Source organism: Lacerta agilis, chromosome 15, assembly GCF_009819535.1.
Source record: "Lacerta agilis isolate rLacAgi1 chromosome 15, rLacAgi1.pri, whole genome shotgun sequence".
Lineage (NCBI taxonomy): Eukaryota > Metazoa > Chordata > Lepidosauria > Squamata > Lacertidae > Lacerta > Lacerta agilis.
The window spans coordinates 10,520,157-10,540,112 of record NC_046326.1 but is presented as its reverse complement, the minus strand read 5'-3'; the positions used below and the strand labels follow the sequence as shown (position 1 = coordinate 10,540,112).

The following is a 19,956-nucleotide window of genomic DNA, read 5'->3' as shown; positions in this document are numbered from 1 at the left end:
AGGTATGGCCATTTCCCAATGCAAAAAAAAAGGAAGGTTGACAGCTCTGATCCAGCCAGATGGGCGGGGTATAAATAATAAGTTGTTGTTGTTGTTGTTGTTGTTCCAGCATTCACGGCAGCAGCAATGTCCCTCCAGCCTCCCTCAGTCCAGTTCTGGTCCTTACAACAGATTGAAGACCAAGGTGCCTCTCAACCATGTTCAGCAGCTGTTCAGAGGCACCCTGGTCCTTCATCCCAAGAGTGGGCCTTTTGCACCTGGCTCCAGTGAGGGATCTCAAGGTTCTAGTTAAAAAACAACAACACCGAGTGGATGCAGCAAGCCTAGAGTCTGCCCTCCCTTGCTCTCATCTTCCTGTTTTGCTAGACAGGTGGCCCAAAGGGACATTTAAAGAAAACACTTCGCATGGTAATGTGTGACTGTGAAAAGCTCACAAATGCAACATTCCATGAAAGCCATACAGGATTGTTTTCGTGCCTAACTGGTAGCAGTCTCCAGGGGCGTAGGAAGGGGTGGGGGGTGACAAAACGGCTGGCGGCACTCACCGTGGGGCGTGCAGTGTGTATGAGCCACGCGTCTCGGCGCCCACAGGCTCTGCGTTGTCCGCTGGCTCCCTCCCCCCCCAGCTGTAGGGTGGCTGAGGCCCCATGGTGCGCCCCATCCCTAAGCGCAACATGTGCCCTGTCCCGTCCCTCCCTAAGGGCGCTGTGCAGCGCCCATAGGGACAGGATGGGGCGTTCAGCGGCCATAGAGATGGGGTGCGCGGCACCCATAGGGAAGGCATGGGCCATGCCACCTCTATGGGCGGTTCGCCCCGCCCATGAGCACTCCACCCCAGGTGCCCGAGAGTCTTCCTCCGCCGCTCAGTCTCACCATGTTACCTGCAGGAGGTCCCATGTTGAATTCTGGCATCTCCAGACAATGCTGTGAAAAGATTCCTGCCTGGAGCCCTAGAGAGCCACTGTCAGTCAGTGTAGCCAACACTGAGCAAGATAGGTCAGCGCCAGTTTCAGGCAAGATCGTGTCCATTTGGGGTGTGATCTGGTTAGAATTTGGTGCCACCTGCCAGGGCAGGCAGTGGCAGCAGAGCAGGTGGCAGTGGCAGGTATTGTGGCGGTAGAACCAGCAGCAGAGGCAGGGCAGCACTTCCCATTTCGCCTCAAGCAGCGAAAGAGGAAACACCAGCCCTGACAGTAGGTATGATCCTCACCTGAGAAGTGTAGTTTGTTAAGGGTGCTGAGAGTTGTAAAGAGACCTAAAATCTAAATAATAATAATAATAATAATAATAATAATAATAATAATAATAATAATAATAATTTATTATTTATACCCCGCCCATCTGGCTGGGTTGCCCTAGCCACTCTGGGCGGCTTCCAACAAAAGATTAAAAATACATTAAAACATCAGTCATTAAAAACTTCCCAAACAGGGCTGCCTTCAAATGTCTTCTAAAAGTCAGATAGTTGTTTATTTCCTTGACATCTGGTGGGAGGGTGTTCCTCAGGGTGGGCGCATCTGCCTAGAAGGCCCTCTGCCTGTTTCCCCATAACCTCACTTCTGGCAGGGTGGGAACCACCAGAAGGCCCTCGGAGCTGGACCTCAGTGTCCTGGCTGAACGATGGGAGTGGAGACGCTCCTTCGGGTATACTGGGTCGAGGACGCTTAGAGCTTTAAAAATCAGCACCAACACTTTGAATTGTGTTCGGAAATGTACTGGGAGCCAATGTAGGTCTTTCAGGACCCCGAAAGTTCCCTGGCGAGAAGGATTGGTTATTGAACCACTTTGGGATTTGTGGGTCTGCATGCCTAATAAACTACAGTTCCCAGGATTCTCTGGGGGAATCAATGGATGTGGTATGGTACTGCTTTAAATATATAGTGCAGGTGGGTCCTGAGTGTTGCTCTTGTAGAACTCAGAAGGGAGGAGGGTGGGGACAAACTAGACTTGGTTAGCTCTGCCTAGCATTGGCCATGATGGTCTGTTGCTTGCCACCCTACCAGTCCCAAGTGACACCAGCTGCTGCCGAATGAGAGGGAAGTTGCCTGACACATCAGTGGCACTTAAGCAGTATCTCTGAGCTTAGGTGCATTCTTAGATTCCCACATGCACAGCTGCTACAGAAGCAAGCAGAGCTGTCCTGCCTAGGAAGAGGTTTGCTCTTCTCCCCTCGATGGTGCTGCATTTTGTTCCTTCAGGCTGCAGGGAAGACACTTGCAATAAATCTTTCTGTTTTCAAAGCACCTTTCCCATTAATTAATTAAATTGCACAGCCGGCAAATAAGGGCTGTCAATCAGTTTCCATTGATTTGGCAGGCGGAATAGGTTCTGAGTTGCCCAAGGTCAAACTCTGAATCATGGAGAGATCCCAAATAGAGAACCTCTCGCAGACCTTCTCCCTTTGAGGTGGGGATGAGGAGGAGCTATAGGTATTTTAGCTCAAAGTAAGTAAAAGACACGGGTGGCACTGTGGTATAAACCACTGAGCCTCTTGGGCCTGTCTATCGGAAGGTCAGTGGTTCAAATCCCCACGACGGGGTGAGCTCCCATTGCTCAGTCCCAGCTCCTGCCAACCTAGCAGTTCGAAAGCACGCCAAAAAAGTGCAAGTAGATAAATAAGTACCGCTCCGGCAGGAAGGTAAACGCCGTTTCCGTGCACTGCTCTGGTTTCCAGAAGTGACTTAGTCATGCTGGTCACATGACCCATAAAAACTGTCTGTGGGCAAACGCTGGCTCCCTCAGCCTGTAAAGTGAGATGAGCACCACAACCCCAAAGTCGTCTGCGACTGGACGTAACTGTCAGGGTCCTTTACCTTTAAGGTAAAGGGACCCCTGACCATTAGGTCCAGTCACGGATGACTCTGGGGTTGCGGCGCTCATCTCGCTTTACTGGCCGAGGGAGCTGGTGTACAGCTTCCAGGTCATGTGGCCAGCATGACTAAGCCGCTTCTGATGAACCAGAGCAGCGCACGGAAACGCTGTTAACCTTCCCGCCAGAGCAGATCCTTTTTATCTACTTGCACTTTGCCGTGCTTTCGAACTGCTAGGTTGGCAGGACCTTTACCTTTACCTATAAGTAAAAGAAACGAGATCATTTGACAGCAATGTCACTCCTCCCCAGCATTTATTGCAATGTATTTCTGCTCTGCTTTTTACGGCAAGGCCTCACAAGGCAGCTTATAATTTTTTAAAACTCCGCCAAGAATATAAGATCCAAGAAATTCCTCCATGGCCTCATTGACAATTTCATTTCCCAGAAGGTGGGAGAAGGAACAAGGGGATCATCTGTATTGGACCTGGTCCTTATCAACAGGGAGGAACTGAATGACAAAGTGGAAGTACTCAGAAACTTGGGAGGGAATGATCATGTTTCATGATACAGAGGCAAGGGAAAGCTGACTGTAGGTGTGTGTGTGTGTGTGTGTGTGTGTGTGTGTGTGTGTGTGTGTGTGCAAGTTAATATATGTACATATTAGAAAATTTTACATGATTTATTTATTTTAAAAACATTACTAAACTCCAAAATATACAGAGAGAGAGAGGGAAAGAGAAAGAGGCTTATAGCATAAAAACAAACAATATCGTTAAAGCAAAAATGCAACATAAAATCAATAAACTATTCTATAGGGAGTGGAACCACAAGCAGAATTTCCTCAGATGATCTAAGTTACCTTCCAGGTCTATAGGACAGGTGGTGTTTCAGGTAACCTCTTTGCAAGTTGTTGTTTTACATGCAATAACCATCATGTTACTCTTAATAATAGTGTAACCAATATAAGATTGGTGTAATGTGATCTGGTCGACTAGGATCTTAGCAGCTGCATTTTGCACCGGTTGAAGTCCTGCCCAGTCTTCAAGGGTAGCCCCATGTAGACAGTCATCCAGTCTGGATATAACTAGCGAGTAACTGAGGCCAAACCTGTTTCTCCCAGGAAAGGTCGCAGTTGGTGAAGCTTCTAAAGGCACTGATGCCAAATACATTTTAATTTCTCTTGATTTGACATATTTATATCCTGCTTATAGCATGACTCAAAAGAAGCCAGCACGAAAAGTGTTTTATTTAAAAACAATAAAATAATTAAAATATGTACAGTAAAGGCAAATCAAAAATTATTTCACAGCCACAAGAGAGCCCCACTTTGGGCAACACCCCAGTGACCCCTAACTAAGGAGCTACCAGCAGATGGTTTCCTTGGAAAACTTTTTTTTCTGTTAAGCTACATTGGACATTTTCTACTATTTCTTAAATTCCTCCGTTCTCAGCTTCCAGTCCTTGAGTTTAGTTTACTATGACAATAGCTCGAAATCACTCTCTGCAATGCCTTAAAATGTCCAATGAGCACTTTCCCCCTCTGCTTAGATAGAAATAACCCATCGGGAAAGCATCTTGGGAAAGCAAAATTGCTCCAATATCACTTGCTATAGATTTTAGCTTAGAAGTTGTAGCTCCTCGCGAGGGCTTTAAATCAAGAGCAGCTTTTATTAAACGAGAGTCTCTTTATAAGCCTGTGTTGCACGAGTAGCTTACTGAAGATGGCATCTGAGCTAAAAAATAAAAAGGCAATGTCCAAGGCCAGGCAGGTGGCTTTGAATAAAAGCGGAGTGTCACTGCTGAAGATTATTCATACCTGAATCCTTACACCAGCGGTGGTGAAGCTGTGGCCCTGCAGATGTCCTCCTTGGCTACAGGGTTGGCCACCCCTGCCATGCATCCATTTCCAACACAGATGTCTACGTCTTGTGCAGTGGCACCTGGTGCCCATTGGCACTGGTGGGGTCGAAAGCAGGGAGGGCAACAGTAGGTGGAGTCAGAGACAATGACACAGGCAGGGCCAACTAATTCTGATTCTTCACCCCATCCTGCTCCCTGCTAAGTTCTGCAAGGGCAAAACAGAGACTATGGAGGAGGGAACTGACTGTCTGGGCCACTCTCTGAGTCAGTTGTAAGATGGCGGGCAGTTGTGAGCTTGCTGGTGGCAGACCGAGGCTGGTGGGGCATTGCCCCATTCTCCCTAATGGATCAGCCTCCGCTGGTCCTGTTGGATGGGAGAAGAATTCACAGAACTCAGATTCAAAAGCAGACTCAAATCAGATCAGATCATGTTGAGAATCTGCAGACCAGCAGATTCCAACAAAGGTGACCCCAGGGTACCAAAGTTACCTCCATCCTTTTAACTTTTTCTTTTTTAAAAAAAGTTCCAATATGCATCATCCAGCCAGCCCAGGGATCCTCATCTCTGTGCACTTTGAAATCCAAGTCACCCTAGGAGCAACAGGACTTGATGATGTTCCATTGTCTTAGAGGGGGGTGCAGGATAAGATCATGGCTGATCCTTGTTTATACATGAAGCCAACCATGATTCTTTTGTACGATTTCCTCTGAGAGTGACAGAAGCACATGGCGGCATGGGCCTTTTAAAGAAGAATTGGAGAGAGGGGGGGAGGGAGGGAGGGAGAGAGAGAGAGATGCACATTACACACAGGTCTTGCTCTCCAAACACGATGCTGCCTCGGGAAATTGTTTGCTCGGCGAGCATTTGCATAACAAGTCAACGATTTCTATTGATTCCTATGGGGGAGTTTCTAATGCGTTCCTGACCACAGCACCTTAACCCTGAATTGACAAAAAAGAACCTGGGAAAGCCCCCTGAATCCTTGCAAAAGGCAAACTAAGAAGGGGGGGGGGGAAATGCTCTAAGTTGTCCAGTCTCTCCCCCCTTTCTCCTACTCTCCTTCCCTCCCATCATGGTTTCTGGTGAAACGGCTGCGAGGACCTGCAAAACACAAAAAAGTAAGGCTTATTTAAGGCTGCTTATTTGTTTACAGTACTACACTCAGGTCCAGCTCTTCGTATATCTGAATCTGTGGTGTGAATAGTGAGGTTTGGTTGCTAATTCTTCACGTTTGGATAAGTGAATTTTCTATAATGAGCGTTTGGATAGCGGGACCTTCATGTAGTTAAAAGGATAGAGGCAACACTGCAACCAGTGGCTGGGGAGACCCAGCCAGATGGGCGGGGTACAAATAATAAATTATTATTATTATTATAACCACTGGACCTCCTTATAAGTATATTTATTTGTTTGTTTGTTTTAACTTCACAATTTCGTGCAGATTTTAAAAGACCTTTGCCTTTAAAATCTGCATTTCATCTGGATGGGGTGAAATTAGTTTCATCCCCATGTAGAACTGGGACTGCCTGAGATTCATTGGGTATGGACCCAATACTTACTCTCCAGTGTTATGGAGAGTAAATAGCCTCTGACCTAGACTTTGTAGCAAATAGTACCATCAACTTGACTTTTTGAACATAGTGCTTAAAACTTAGAAACATGAATGGCAGCAAGAACCAAAATCTGTTGTGATTCAGAAGCTTTTGTGGTGATAAGCTGTAAATCAAGGTTCTGTTTGCTATGCAGCAAGCAAAATTGGAATTAACGGTTCATCTACCATCACCAAGCTAAGTTGCTGCTGCCCTCTGCTGCCCAAACAGTAGAACAAACCTGTTTAAAGGAAATTATTTGAAAAATCTGGGGAAAGGGTACCTGGCATTTATATGTAAGGATGGAGGAGAAATTGGATTCAGTTCACTTTTAACTGATTTGCAGCTTCCAAAACGATACAAGAATCAAAACACAGCCATCCTTTGAAATTGTCTGAATTTTGCAACCCAAAAATGTGCACAGAATTAATATACTGGTGTAAAGTGTGTATAAAAATACATATATTTGTGAAAGTAAGTTACAAACACACACTAGGTTAGGGGAAATTAATTTGCAGAAATGTGCCTGCAAAAATTGCGTGCGTGTGTGTGTGTGTGTGTTAGGAGAAATTTGCACCAAAATGCTAGCAAATTTTCTTTTTTTATTAATAAGAATTAATTGGTATTGCAAAAAAATTAACAAACAAATAAAAACATTACAAACATACAAATTACAAAAAAGTATACATACTACAAAAAATAAAACAAAGAAAACTCATACAAAACATAAAAATTACATAAAACACCTATTTAACTATCTTAATCTTATTTCAAAATGCTAGCAAATTTTCATGAGGACTTTCGATTTTTAAAAAATTGCAAACTGATGTGGAAATGTGAAGGGGTGAGCTTAAGACTGGAAAACAGGGAGAAACTGAAAACTGTCGGATTTTCCCATCCCCATTTACAGGCACAGAATTTCTGGAGCGTCCAAAGCATTTCATATACTTACTCGTAAGGACATAAGAAGGGCCTGTCAGCTGGATCCAACCAAGAGCCCATTGAGTCCAACATCCTCTTTCCCACAGTGAGCTGCTATGGGAAGCCCCCGAGTGGGACATGAGGGCAATAGGCCTCTCCCACACTTGTTCCCCAGGCAACTAGTATTCAGAACCATGCTGCCTTTGATATGGGAGGTGATATATAGTCATTGCGACCAGTTGCCATTGACAGCCTTATTGTCCATGAATAATCCTTATCCTTGCAATAATCCCTTTGAAACAACCCTGTAAGATAGTAATACTAATTCCACATATTGCAGATGAGAGCCTGAAGCTCAGAGATAAGCATTGTGCAAACATTATCCTGAATGCATGTGGAGAGGCAAGTCAGAGTGTGCTAACTGGCCCACCCTCTAACCATTTCCAGCGTAATGTCCGAAAAAGCCTCTGGACATACAAACCTTATCCTATGACCATTCATCCATCCAGCACAGTTTCAGACAAGGCCTCTCCCATCCCCACCCGGAGATGCTGGGGATTGAACCTGGGACCTTCAGCATGCAAGGCAGATGCCCTAGCCTTGAGCTGTGGTCCTTCTCCAAAGGCACGGTTGCAGAGCCTTTGAGAAACAGCACCCCCACTTGGCTATTTCAGAAATTGGTGCAAGCCCCACCATCTATGTACGCTCCAAGCAACGCCGCCAGAGTGTAGAGATAGGCAACATGGCATCCTCCAGATGTTGTTGGACTACAGCTCTCATCATCCCTGACCATTGGTTGAGACTGATAGGAGTTGGAGTCCAGCAACATCTCAGGGGCATCATATTGGCTGCTTCTGCTGTGAATCCATGGTTGAGACAAGACTTGAAGCTGGGACATTTCATTTCTTTGTTGTTGTTGTTGTATATAATTTTTATTAAATTTTCTGTCTTACAATTTAAAATACTCATTTAAACATCCTTACAATATCAATGACTTCCCCTCTTCTCTTTCCATGGTTCACTTTGCATATCATAAATCCCTGCATATTTTACAAAAACTAAGCCTTTATTGCATCCATCAAAACTTATTTACACTGTTGAATTTATCTTAATGCTGCCAACGTTTTCAAGTGTACACAGTTCCTCCCCCCCCATATATTCAATAAACATTTTTCAATCTTCTCTAAATGTATGTTCTACTTGTTCTCTTATTCTATATGTTAAGTCTGCAAGCTGCACATATTCCATCAGCTTAAGTTGCCATTCTTCTTTAGTTGGGACCTCGCCTGTTTTCCATTTTGGGGATAACAAAACACGGGCTGCAGTAGTGGCATACATAAAGAACCTCTCTTTTCCCTTCACTGATTATCTCCTGCTTTTCCTCTCCAAGAGAAACCCAAAGTGGCTAAGAGCAAAGCAGAAAATAACTCAGTTAACGTGAAATATCAGTCAGCAGAGCATCTTTCAAAACTGACAGCCAGCCAAAGCCATATTCATGTTGAAACAGTACTAACAATAAAAGAAATACATTAGATCCATAATGAAGTAATACAAAAATAAGGGTCTTCCCTCAGGCCTTGATCTCTCCAGATCCCTATGCTAGGCCTAATGTGTGCAGTGATGGGAGCTGCTTGGGTGGCCCCATGACACTAAGTGCCTCTGGCTATCCCTCCCTGCTTCCCCAAATGCTACAGTTCCCGGGGCACCCTTATTGGCACACAGGCCACATTGACCAGGACAAGGATGGGACATTTGTGGCCCTCCAACTCCCATTTCTGTTGACCATTGGTGATGCTGGATGGAGCAGTTGGGTGCTGAGTCCAACAATATCTGGTGCTCCTCATCCCTAGGGTAGTAGAAGGACCATGGCTCCCTGGTGGAGCATGTGCTTTGCATGCAGAACGTCCCGGGTTGCAGGACAAGGAGCGCTTCTGCTTGAAACAGTGCCTCAAGGACAGTGAGTGGGACACCCATTCTGAAAACAGGACATGTGAGCTGAGCCTTCAGAAGGGCACACATCTGCTGCAGTTCAGATCTCCTCAGAGAAGACGAGCGCTGGATAATCCCTGCAGTGGCATGTGCAGCAACAATACCGTTATCTCTCTCTTTCTCTCTCTCTTCTTTTTCAGCACCCTTACCCAACAGAGGACGAGAAAAGGCAGATAGCAGCCCAGACTAACCTCACGCTTTTGCAAGTCAACAACTGGTGAGTGAATTATCGACCTCCTCTTTGGAAATCGAAGAAGAAATGACGGTTTCTTCACCAAAGATGCCGTTCTCTGACCTCTCATCTCAAGTTGTTGTTGATATGTTGTTCCTAGGTCAAAGCAGAGCAGGGCCATAGCTGTAGAAAGTTCTGGCCTCTCAGGGATATTTCAGTCTTCCAGTTTCCTTTCCTTTTTTATATATAGAAAAGTAAGCCTTTTGCCCAGAGATAGCCAATTTGGTGCCTTCCAGATGCTGGAACTCCCATCAGCCCCAGCCAGCTTGACCAGTGAGAATGGATTACGGGAAATGAAGTCCAATAATGTCTAGAGGACACTGTGTTGGCTATCCTTGCTCTAACCCTTTGACTTGTGGGGAGATATGGAAAACTATGCAGCCGGTATTCTATCCAATAGATAGAATTGTTACTGTGAGAAAATGATATTTCCCCAGGGTTCCAGGCAAGGAATACAAAGTCACCAGGACAATGGTTTAAGTACAGTCGTATCTTGTTTTGCAACCGGGATCCGTTCCGGAGCCCCGGCCGCTAGCCGAAAAGGACACTGGGCAAAGCACCGTGTCTGTGCATACACGCGGAGCGGTTTGCGCCTCTGGGCATATGCGAAACGCGATTTAGCGCTTCTGTGCATGCACCAGCAGCAAACACAGAAGTAACCCATTCCGGTACTTCCAGGTTTGCCGCGGACATTTGCCAGAATGGACGCTGGACGAGACGGGCGTTCATAGAGGTATTAGGCTTGTTTGTGTTTGCAATTTTTTGTAAATGATTTTATTAACATTGAATACAATTAAACATGTTTATAAACACTTTAGGTTCCCTGTGCAGAGCTTCTGGAAGTTCCTCAATTATTCCCTGCCTCCCTCCTCCTCCCCTGTGGCTATAGTCCTGTAGAGGAAGTTAGATAAATTAAAACCTGGGTCTGAAGTGGACAAGGCTACCCATCATTTTTTGAGCAGGCAGACGCCCATCCTGCCTTGACAGTCACCTCTGGTCCTTCTGTAGTTAAAACATTCTTTGTCAAGATTCACCCACATGGTCCTGTGAAAATTTCAGGCAGAACTACGTCTGATGAAGCACATTTAAGGTTTCCAACCCCATGTTTCTTTCCCTCTTTTGTCTAGTATGCTTATGTGAGGCAGGAGGACATTTGAAGGAGAGATTCAGTGAGGAACCCTCGTCCAGCAAATAAATGCCTAGAAATAAACTGCATAGACAAAAGTATCTGTCAATTTCAGTTTTTCAGTTTTCCTGTCTTAAGTTCAGTTTGCCCATTTCTGCATCAGTCCGCAAATCTTTTCTTTAAAAAAACAAAACCCACAAAAAACTTGCACATTTCTCCTAACACACACGTTTTGGTACACATTTCTGCCTAATGTATGCCTTTTTGCAAGGCACTTTCCTTAATGTAAGGCATTTGTGTATATTATCTTCATTAATATACACGTGTGTGTTCATGTGCAAGAGAAAGAGTTATACTTTTATGCAGGTTTTTAGGGTTTGCTAAATCTCAGATCTCACCACATGAGGGCACATTCCGAAAAGAAGTCCAGGCCAAAATAACAAGAAAACGTCACAGTGGAGCTAAGATCCCAGATATGTTTATATGTACATGCACCAAAGTTTTTTAATCTCCCGTAGGTGGTAAAAAAAAATGACCAGATGGGCAGCCTTACTTGTAATGGGGATTTTTCCAGGTCAAAAATAAACATGAGGATCAAGCCTTAATTACATTGAGATGGGCTGAGAAGGCTTAAATAATCAATTTCTGGCAACACACATACACAACACTAGGAGGAGGGAGAAATTCGATTTTATTTGCACTTTAATGAGAAACTACCTAACTCACACTTCTCAAAACAATGTGCAACACAGTCATCCTTCAAAAGTCACACTTCTCTGAATTTTGCAGTGCAATTCTCCAGCCAAGTAATGTGTATAAATGAGAGTAAAGCAAGCATAAAAACACATATATTAGTGAAAGTAACATACAAAAATGCATTATATTAGGGGGGGTTGCTTTGCAAAAACGTGCAAATTAGACAAGATTTCATTCAAAAATGTGTACATTAAGGAGAAATTTTCTCTAAAATGCTTGTTTTAAAAAAGAGAAAAACAATAGGAAACTGCTGTGGAAATGTGGAGAACTTAACTTAAGACTGAGGAGAGAAACTGAAAGTGACAGATTCACCCATCCCTACTTGGGAGAAAGCCTCGTTGAACTCAGTGGGCTTACTTCTGAGCAAGCATGCATAGGACTGCAGTGTAAAACAGTGGTTGGCAGCAGGGAGCTCGGGATCTAGCAGATCTTTGGGTGATTTGCAATAGATCAACAAGATGTTCTGATTCTTGGCTTTCTAACAATAGCAGCTTCTAAAAGGCTTCCTCCCTACCTTAAATTAGGGGGCTGAGAAACACAGAATGCGTGGGAGAAAAAAGAAGAGTCACATTTTGTCCTGGGCTGGCCAGGTGCTCAGAAGTACCCAGCCCTGCTTTTTTGAAATGTGAGAGGCTATTTTGTACCTGGTTCCAATTCGTGAACCTCGTGGTTCTAGTAAAATAAATGAATAAAGTAAATTGCACATGCCTAAGGTCTGCCTCATCCCAGTTGTAAAAGACTTGAGGTTGGTTTTCCTTTTTTGCATTAATATCTTTTGTATTACGCCTGTGTATCCATCATGTTAGAGAATTTACAAACCAGACCCATTTTTTCCTGTGAAAGCCATGGGGGCCATAGCCCCAGGTGCGTGGTTTTGAGGGGGCGCAAGCCGGACACCCCCACCCAGGGATCAGCAATTTAAAATGTTCAAAAAGTAATTAAAACCAGCGATATGCTAAGAACAGATCAAAACACATGTGAACATTCTACATATCTGGAGGAGACTTGTCTAAACAAAAATGTTGCCAGCGGGCATTGAAAAGTGTACACAGTGAATGAATATATATATATAGAGAGAGAGAATTATTAGAAATGGAGGGTGACACTCAGGTGATAAAGCCATACGATAACATCAAAGGAAGGGTATCAAGCTGGCTGGAATACCATCAGTTGAATAGTGTCTTTGTAAAAGACAAAAAAATGAAAGGTTTCAAATCAGAAAGGTCATGGTTAGAAAAGGAGGTCGTTCAAAATAATACAAAAATCTTATCCAAGGCTTATGATTACTTGCTTGAATGGAATTTGAAAGACGAGGAGGTTAAAACTGTGATGACAAGGTGGGCCATGGACATCGGTCATAACATCGAATTTGCTAAATGGTCAAGATTATGGAATACAAATATGAAATTCACAGCGTGTACATCCTTGAAGGAGAACTTATATAAGATGATGTACCGTTGGCACCTCACCCCAATTAAGCTTAAGAAACTGTATAAAAAAGGAAGTAAAAATTGTTGGAAGTGTGAGGTGAATGACGGGGAGTTTTTTCATCTTTGGTGGACATGTGATCTTGTAAAACAATATTGGGAAAGTATCTATAACGAACTTAAAAAAATATTTAAGTATACCTTCAAAAAATTACCAGAGGCATTCCTTCTAGGGATGGTCGGACCAGAGATAAAAATTTCAGACCAGAAGTTTTTTCTATATGCTACAACTGCAGCGAGGCTACAGCTGGCCCAGGTCTGGAAACAAAAGACAATACCAACTGTGCAGCAGTGGCAACAGAAAATCACTGAATTTATGGAAATAGCTAAAATGACAATGAGAGTCAGACAGCAGGGGGAGGAAACGTTTAAAAACGAGTGGGGCAAGTTTATGGAATATTTGGAAAAGGTTTGTAAGACGTGAAATATGGGCATATAACTCAAGGCATATAAATATGAATGAAGATGGTATTATAAAATCAAATTAGAAGGCGAAATATCTAAAGATTGGAACTATATTTTGGAAAAGATGATGGAAAGTTAGAAATAAGATGTAAAGGAGGAATCAAATGTATGGAATGTACTTAAAGTGCGAAATATAAAGCATGATATAAGGAAGACTTATTATGAAAGAAGGGAAGTTCTAGGATTTATGACTTATAGGTTTGGTGTGATATAATTTGTAAACTGTTATTCATTTATAAAGCTATTGTACTCATTTATTTTTTGTTTGTAACTGGATAAAATCAATAAAAAATATTTACAAAAAAAGAAAAGAAAAGTGTACACAGTGAAAGCTCCTGCCAGTTGTCAATAGGCAGGGAGTTCCAAAGTGTAGATCCTGGCACACTAAACAATCCATTTCTTACAAATGCGGAACAAGACTTATGTGGCAGTTGCAATGTTGCCAGTTCCACAGATCAAAGTGTTTAAGTGGCCATATATGGGGGCGCAGGTGGCACTGTGGTCTAAACCACTGAGCCTCTTGGGCTTGCCAATCAGAAGGTCAACGGTTTGAATCCCCGCGATGGGGTGAACTCCTGTTCCCAGCTCCTGCCAACCTAGCAGTTTGAAAGCATACCAGTGCAAGTAGATAAACAGGTATCACTGCGGTGGGAAGGTAAACAGCGTTTCCATGTGATTTGGCTTATGTCACAGTGATCAGTTGCGCCAGAAGCAGTTAAGTCATGCTGGCCACATTACCCGGAAAGCTGTCTGCGGACAAATGCCAGCTCCCTCGGCCTGAAAGCGAAATGAGCACCGCAACCCCATAGTCATCTTTGACTGGACTTAACCGTCCAGGGGTCCTCTACCTTTTTACCTATGTGGAGTAAGGCATTCTCACAAGTAACCTTGTCCCAAATTGGACAAGAAAGAGAAGTGTAGAAGCCTTTCTTTTTTTAAAATGATGTCACTCAACATGGAGATAGTCCACTAAGTTTGAGAAATATTTGAAAGACAATTGCAAACAACAAATCATGCTAATAGGCTTACGAGAAGTTTTGTAAGGTTAAACTTAGGAAATATTATGGAAATAACCTTGGGTGGTAATAATTAATTGTTGTGGTTAAAAATAATAGTGAAGTTGGAAATACAATAAGAAATTTGAAAATTTGAAAATCCTGAGAAGCGGTTGAGGTAAGTAAAAAAATATGTATAAGAGATGAATAAGAATGGATGTTTAAAAGAATGTATGTAAAATTCAATAAAAATATTTTTTTAAAAAAAACAGTAATAACATGGAGATAGTCCAAATACGTAAATAAATGCACCCATTCATTCTGGTTTTATCCCTTCTTGTGGGAAGGTTTATCAATGCCCGGCGACGTATCCTGCAGCCCATGCTTGATGCAAGCAACCCAGATCCTGCCCCCAAGGCCAAGAAGATCAAATCCCAGCACCGGCCTACGCAGAGATTTTGGCCCAACTCCATTGCGGCTGGAGTACTGCAGCAACAAGGAGGCAACCCTGGTACTAACCCTGATGGTAAGAAGTTGACGCATGGCTGCAACCCTCAGTTGGCTTTTTGATTTTGCTGACCAGGCATAGGCAACCTCGGCCCTCCAGATGTTTTGGGACTACAACTCCCATGATCCCTAGCTAACAGGACCAGTGGTCAGGGATGATGGGAATTGTAGTCCCAAAACACCCGGAGGGCTGAGGTTGCCTATGTCTGCTGTTGACTCTGACCATTCCGAAGGTGAATATATACTTAGATATATTATGTAAGGTTTCTCTGCCTCTGACGTTTTTCAAATCTGATCCATGCAACACTCTGGTTTTGCACTTTTTTTCACTTTGCCAGCGCTTCATTTCCTGCTGTTCTGATAATTTGAAGCTAACTCTAAATAACTTAGATCCCAAATATCTGAAAGACCACCCCCTTCTCTACAGAGCCTCCCGGGTGTTAAGATGAACAGAGCCCCTCCCCTGCCCCAAGTCCATGTACGGGGCATGGATGCTATGCGCTTTATGTGGGGCTGCCCTTGGGTCTGGTCTGGAAGCTCCGGCTAGTGCAGAATGCCAACAGGTGACAGCATGAGACACCTCTGCTACAACAGCTTTACTCGGCTGCCTGTATGGTACCAGGCCAGACCCAAGATTCTTGTGTTGATATTCAAAGCCCTGAACAACTTGGGTCCAGGATACCTTAAGAACTGCCTGAGCCCTTATGTTCCAGCTTAATCATTAAGATCACCCAGAGGAGCACTGTAAATTATCCCCTGAGTTACAGAGGCCCAATTTGCCTCAACTAGAAGCCAAGAGTCACCAGTTCCATGCTGGTGGAACACACTTCCAGCAGAGATTTGGCAGGCGTCCTCGCTTTTGACATTCTGGAGTCTCTTGAAGACCTTCTTATGCAACTGTTGACGGGATCCGTTCCAGAGCTCTGGTTGGATGCCGAGGTTTCCGCAACCAGAGGGACCAGTTCTACGCATGCGCACGGCGGGTAGAGCGATTCTACGCATACACGCGCGGCGAAACACTTCCAGGGTTGCTGCTTTCGCAACCCGAAATTTACGTTACCCGAGGGTAGCATAAGCCAAGGTGCTACTGTATGTGCATTTTTCAAATGGTGTTTTATGTTTTAACACTGATAGAAATACTTTCATAAATAAATAACAGGACTGGGGAAAAACCAATTTCCTTCGGGATGGGCAACAGTTTGCCTCAATTTTATCCTCAAACAATTCAGTGAGGTCAGTTTAATGCACTGTCCCTGTGGTGGTACCATAAGCAGAGCTCTTGCCCATGCGCCATATCAGCTGTTTGCTTTTTCGTTCTAGGCTCTATAAACATGGACAACCTGCAGTCCCTCTCCTCTGATAACGCCACCATTGCCATGCAGCAGGCCATGATGGCTGCGGCTCACGATGACTCACTTGACGGGACAGAAGATGAGGAGGACGACGAGATGGAAGAGGAGGAGGAAGAGGAGGAGGAGGAGGAGGAGCTGGAGGAGGAGACCGAGGAACTCCAGACAACAAATGTTAGCGACCTTGGCTTGGAGCACAGTGACTCGCTTGAGTAAAGGACCCTGGTCAGTGGTGAAGCATATGCCTCCTGAGAAACCTGGCTGCTTGACGAAATCATTGGCCTGAGAAGAGAGCCTGAACTTTCACGTACAAGCCCTGCACCCCTTTAAAGAGATCATTCAACGACAATGCCCTTACCCCGAGTCCGGCTCACCTGCTTTCAGTTGCAGGAGCGGACACAAATGATGCACATTTAAGAGACCTGCCGAATGTGCAAAGTGATTATTTAAGTGAAGGAGACACGTTTACAAGGCACATATTGTGGCCAGTTCATTTCTTTTCTTTTTTCCTTTGTTTTTGATAATAACAACAACAAAAAGTGTTTTTAGGGTAAGCTGTTTTCTGTACGACTGAATGTTTTATGGATGTTCTAATGCAAAGCCTTTTGGTGACATGCAATTGAGAGGCAAGTCTGTTTTCATTTTCACAGCTTTTATGAGAGATTTATAGATGCAGAGAGAGAGAGAGAGAGAGAGAGAGAGAGAAGAGATTGGTGGTTTTTACAAAAATAAACTAAAAGACTGTAATGATTATAAATATCTAGATGTAGGGGGGACACAAGAATTTGCAAAAAACAAAACAAAACCCACACAACTGGACATTGAGTGAGAGTTTAATGCTGGACCCAGGTAGATTCCTGGTTAGTTCTGAAGAAGTGGATATCAAGTCTTCAGGTTTTCACTGGGCCAGATCCCAAGGCATATGGAGAGAGCCCATGTATTGCGGTTAATGTGAGAAATGGATACCACACTGCCATCTGAACCATTTAGGGAGGGGAGATGAAAGGTTTTAGCCCTCTGAATGGAAATGCCATAATAGTAACATGCCTCGTTTGATTCCCTGCTACAGGATGCAAAGTCAACAACAACAACACCCCCCCCCAAAAAAAAAGAATGCCCCTGAATAATTATGTTAATTGTTTAGAGGATCATAAATTGAGAAGTAACCATTACGGCTTTATGCATTGGTTGAATATGAGCAGGCTCAGATTTCCAAACATTTACAAGTTCACAGGCCAAGCAGAAAATGGCTTGGAGAATTCACAGGTGCAAAGAAGAGAGTTTCTGGAGCTTAGTGGAACTGCTCTCCAGATGGTGAGATAAATCTCATTTCCCTGGAACTCATCACCTGTCACCTTTTATCACCTATTATCTGCCACCTCCAGAACCTCCAGATGAAAAGGTCTCCCAGGCACAACATCCAACTGGATGCGTTTTATACATTCAGGATCAGGATCAGATGAAAAATAGCTTCCACCCCCCCCCCATTGACCACCATCACTCATTGCCTTTGGGCAGACTTTTCTTTAAATCTCTCCACACAACGCACACAGTAGCTCACCAAGAGGATCGCCCTGTATTTTCCATCCTGCTGCAGTAATATTTTTTTTAAAGCCATTTGGCACCCAGGGGAAGAGGGGACCCACCACGCATGAACAGCTCGTCTTGTGGTGGCAGAACTTTAAAGCAGATTCCATGTGGCTGAGTTGATATAAACACTAACCGTAAGAATGCCTTGTTGGTTTCTGAAGCTGGGGTGTTTTTTTTGCCGCTTAAAACTCATGAGTGTGGCACGTAAGTCAATAAACAGCCGTTTTTTAATTCCAACAAGCGTTCCTAGAAATGCAGCTGTTAAGTTCACCTAAATCTGGTGGAGTTCGCCATCAAGCAGCACATGCCCACTTCAGCCTAAACACACGCAAAGCACATGCATGCATGCATGCATGCAGGCAGGCAGGCTCCTCAAATAGCAGGTGCAGTCCTAAGGCCAGCAAAGGAATTTGCGCATGGAGCAATACTTCTGCCATTGAGAGACATATAGCAGATTGCACTTTCCTCCAAGGGAGCGAAAACACTCCCAAACCAGAAGATGGTGCGTCTGATCATTCAATGAGCATGACATTTGAACATGCAGTTTGGTGGGGGGGGGGTTGCTGTGCTTGCGCGACTCGTAGCCAAGGCGGCTTTGCATTTTGAGATTCGTGCATGCGGTGCTGTTGCAACAGTCCTGGGTCAGAGTGCTCCACCACACTCATCGACAGTGAGGTCAAAAGGAGGCCAGGGGGGAAGCACAGGCTGATTTCTCCACGAAAGGAGGAAATGTGGTCAGTGTACATCCAGTCCATACCCAATATCCCTCCAATATCTTGCACCACCAATCCTAAGTCCTTTCTCAGAAGTAAGCCCCACATACTTAGCTCAACGAGACTTTCTCCCTGGCAAATGCATGCGCTGGTAAAGGACTGTAACTTTTAACGCAGCATTGGGCAGAAATAATTCAAATGCTTAATGGAACAGCATGTGCAACATGGCCTCCACAGACACCAATGCAAATCAAGCTAAACCAGGGGGAAGCCAACATGGCTTCAGATGTTGTTAGGCTACAGCTCCCATAATTCCTGGCCATTGGCCATGCTGGTTGTGGCTGATGGGAGTTGGAGTCTCCCTGCAACCTAGACCAATCAGAAAGGCCAGAAATCTCAGGGTGGCTACTAAAGAACTGTATGTTGACTCCAACCACTGGTCAGTGTTGGGTCCAGGTTCAGGGGAGCCCTTTGGCAATGTTATTTCAATGGGCCCCCTACCAGAGTGGGTGTCCGTGCTCCTTGCCCCAGCTACTCTTGCCCATATGCTTGCTTTTTTCTCTTTGGGCCCAAGCTGCACCACCTCCCATGGAGAGGCAGCAAGGTATGTAGATTTTACTGGTCCTCCTCACTCCATTCAGCACTCGGAGACAGCAAATGAATAAACAGAAGCAGCAAGGAGGAAGACTTTGCATGGCCAGGAAGCTCCCAGGGTTGGCTGTGGGTTGTAGACTTTTGCCCAGTTATGCCAACCCTTGACGCCAGCCCAGTTCTTTGTACTCCTTGGTATTGTGGTCCTCCATTTCCCCACATTATCAAAAGGTAGCAAATGCCCCACCAGGTGCTTGGAGCCTGCACCCAACAAGCTCTCCAATGCGTTGAGGTTTTTTTTTAATGGTCATTTGAAGCCACGTTGAAAATGATAATCTAGGAGGGGCGAATTTCTCAGAATCCAAATTAACTTTCTCACTCAGCCTTTCCATTCACTTCCCAGTACTAAATGGAAGAGGGCTTTGAGAGAAAGCTCCTAATTTATCATTGCCCCTATCGTCACTTAACTTATTATTTTGTTTTGTACATTGTGCTCAGGAAAATGTCTCCAGTGTACAAAAATAATAATAATTGGATTGTCGGCTTGTGAACAACAGTTTGTGGACCTCTGGGTTATCTGGTGGTCAAATGTCCCTGAAATGAATGTATTTCTCCTGGGAGGAGGGAGCTGCTGTTTCAACAGAGATGTAGGACCCCAATAATCTTATTTATAAGCTGTGTTATCCTAGCAATCTGTTATGGGTTTTTTTTCCCCCTATGCTGTCATTGCAATGAAGCTCACGGTTCCAAAGTTAGGGGTTCGTCTTCCTTCCTAGCAAGGTACAATCTGCCCTGACACACACAAACCCTTGCAGATGGTCCACACACCACAAACTTCCGAGAAAAGACAATTTCCAAACTTCCAAACTTCCGAGAAAAGACAATTTCCAAACTTCCAAACTTCTGAGAAAAGACAATTCCCCCACCCCCAATTTTAATGTTTTGATTACCCATTAAAGCTTTATTTGTCTCT

The 19,956-nt window shown here is 44.2% G+C and overlaps 1 protein-coding gene across 3 annotated transcripts in view; it reads left to right on the top strand.

Moving 5' to 3' along the window:
• PKNOX2 (PBX/knotted 1 homeobox 2) overlaps positions 1 to 16,860 on the top strand; it is a 283,944-nt gene extending 267,084 nt beyond the window's left edge. For all 3 annotated transcript variants that reach the window (XM_033172676.1, XM_033172677.1, XM_033172678.1), the window contains 3 exons: positions 9,313 to 9,389; positions 14,581 to 14,759; positions 16,061 to 16,860. In XM_033172676.1, the coding sequence (XP_033028567.1) occupies positions 9,313 to 9,389; positions 14,581 to 14,759; positions 16,061 to 16,305 (501 nt within the window). In that variant the 3' untranslated portion in view covers positions 16,306 to 16,860. The remainder of the gene's footprint in view (positions 1 to 9,312; positions 9,390 to 14,580; positions 14,760 to 16,060) is intronic.
• The last annotated feature ends 3,096 nt before the right edge of the window (positions 16,861 to 19,956 follow it).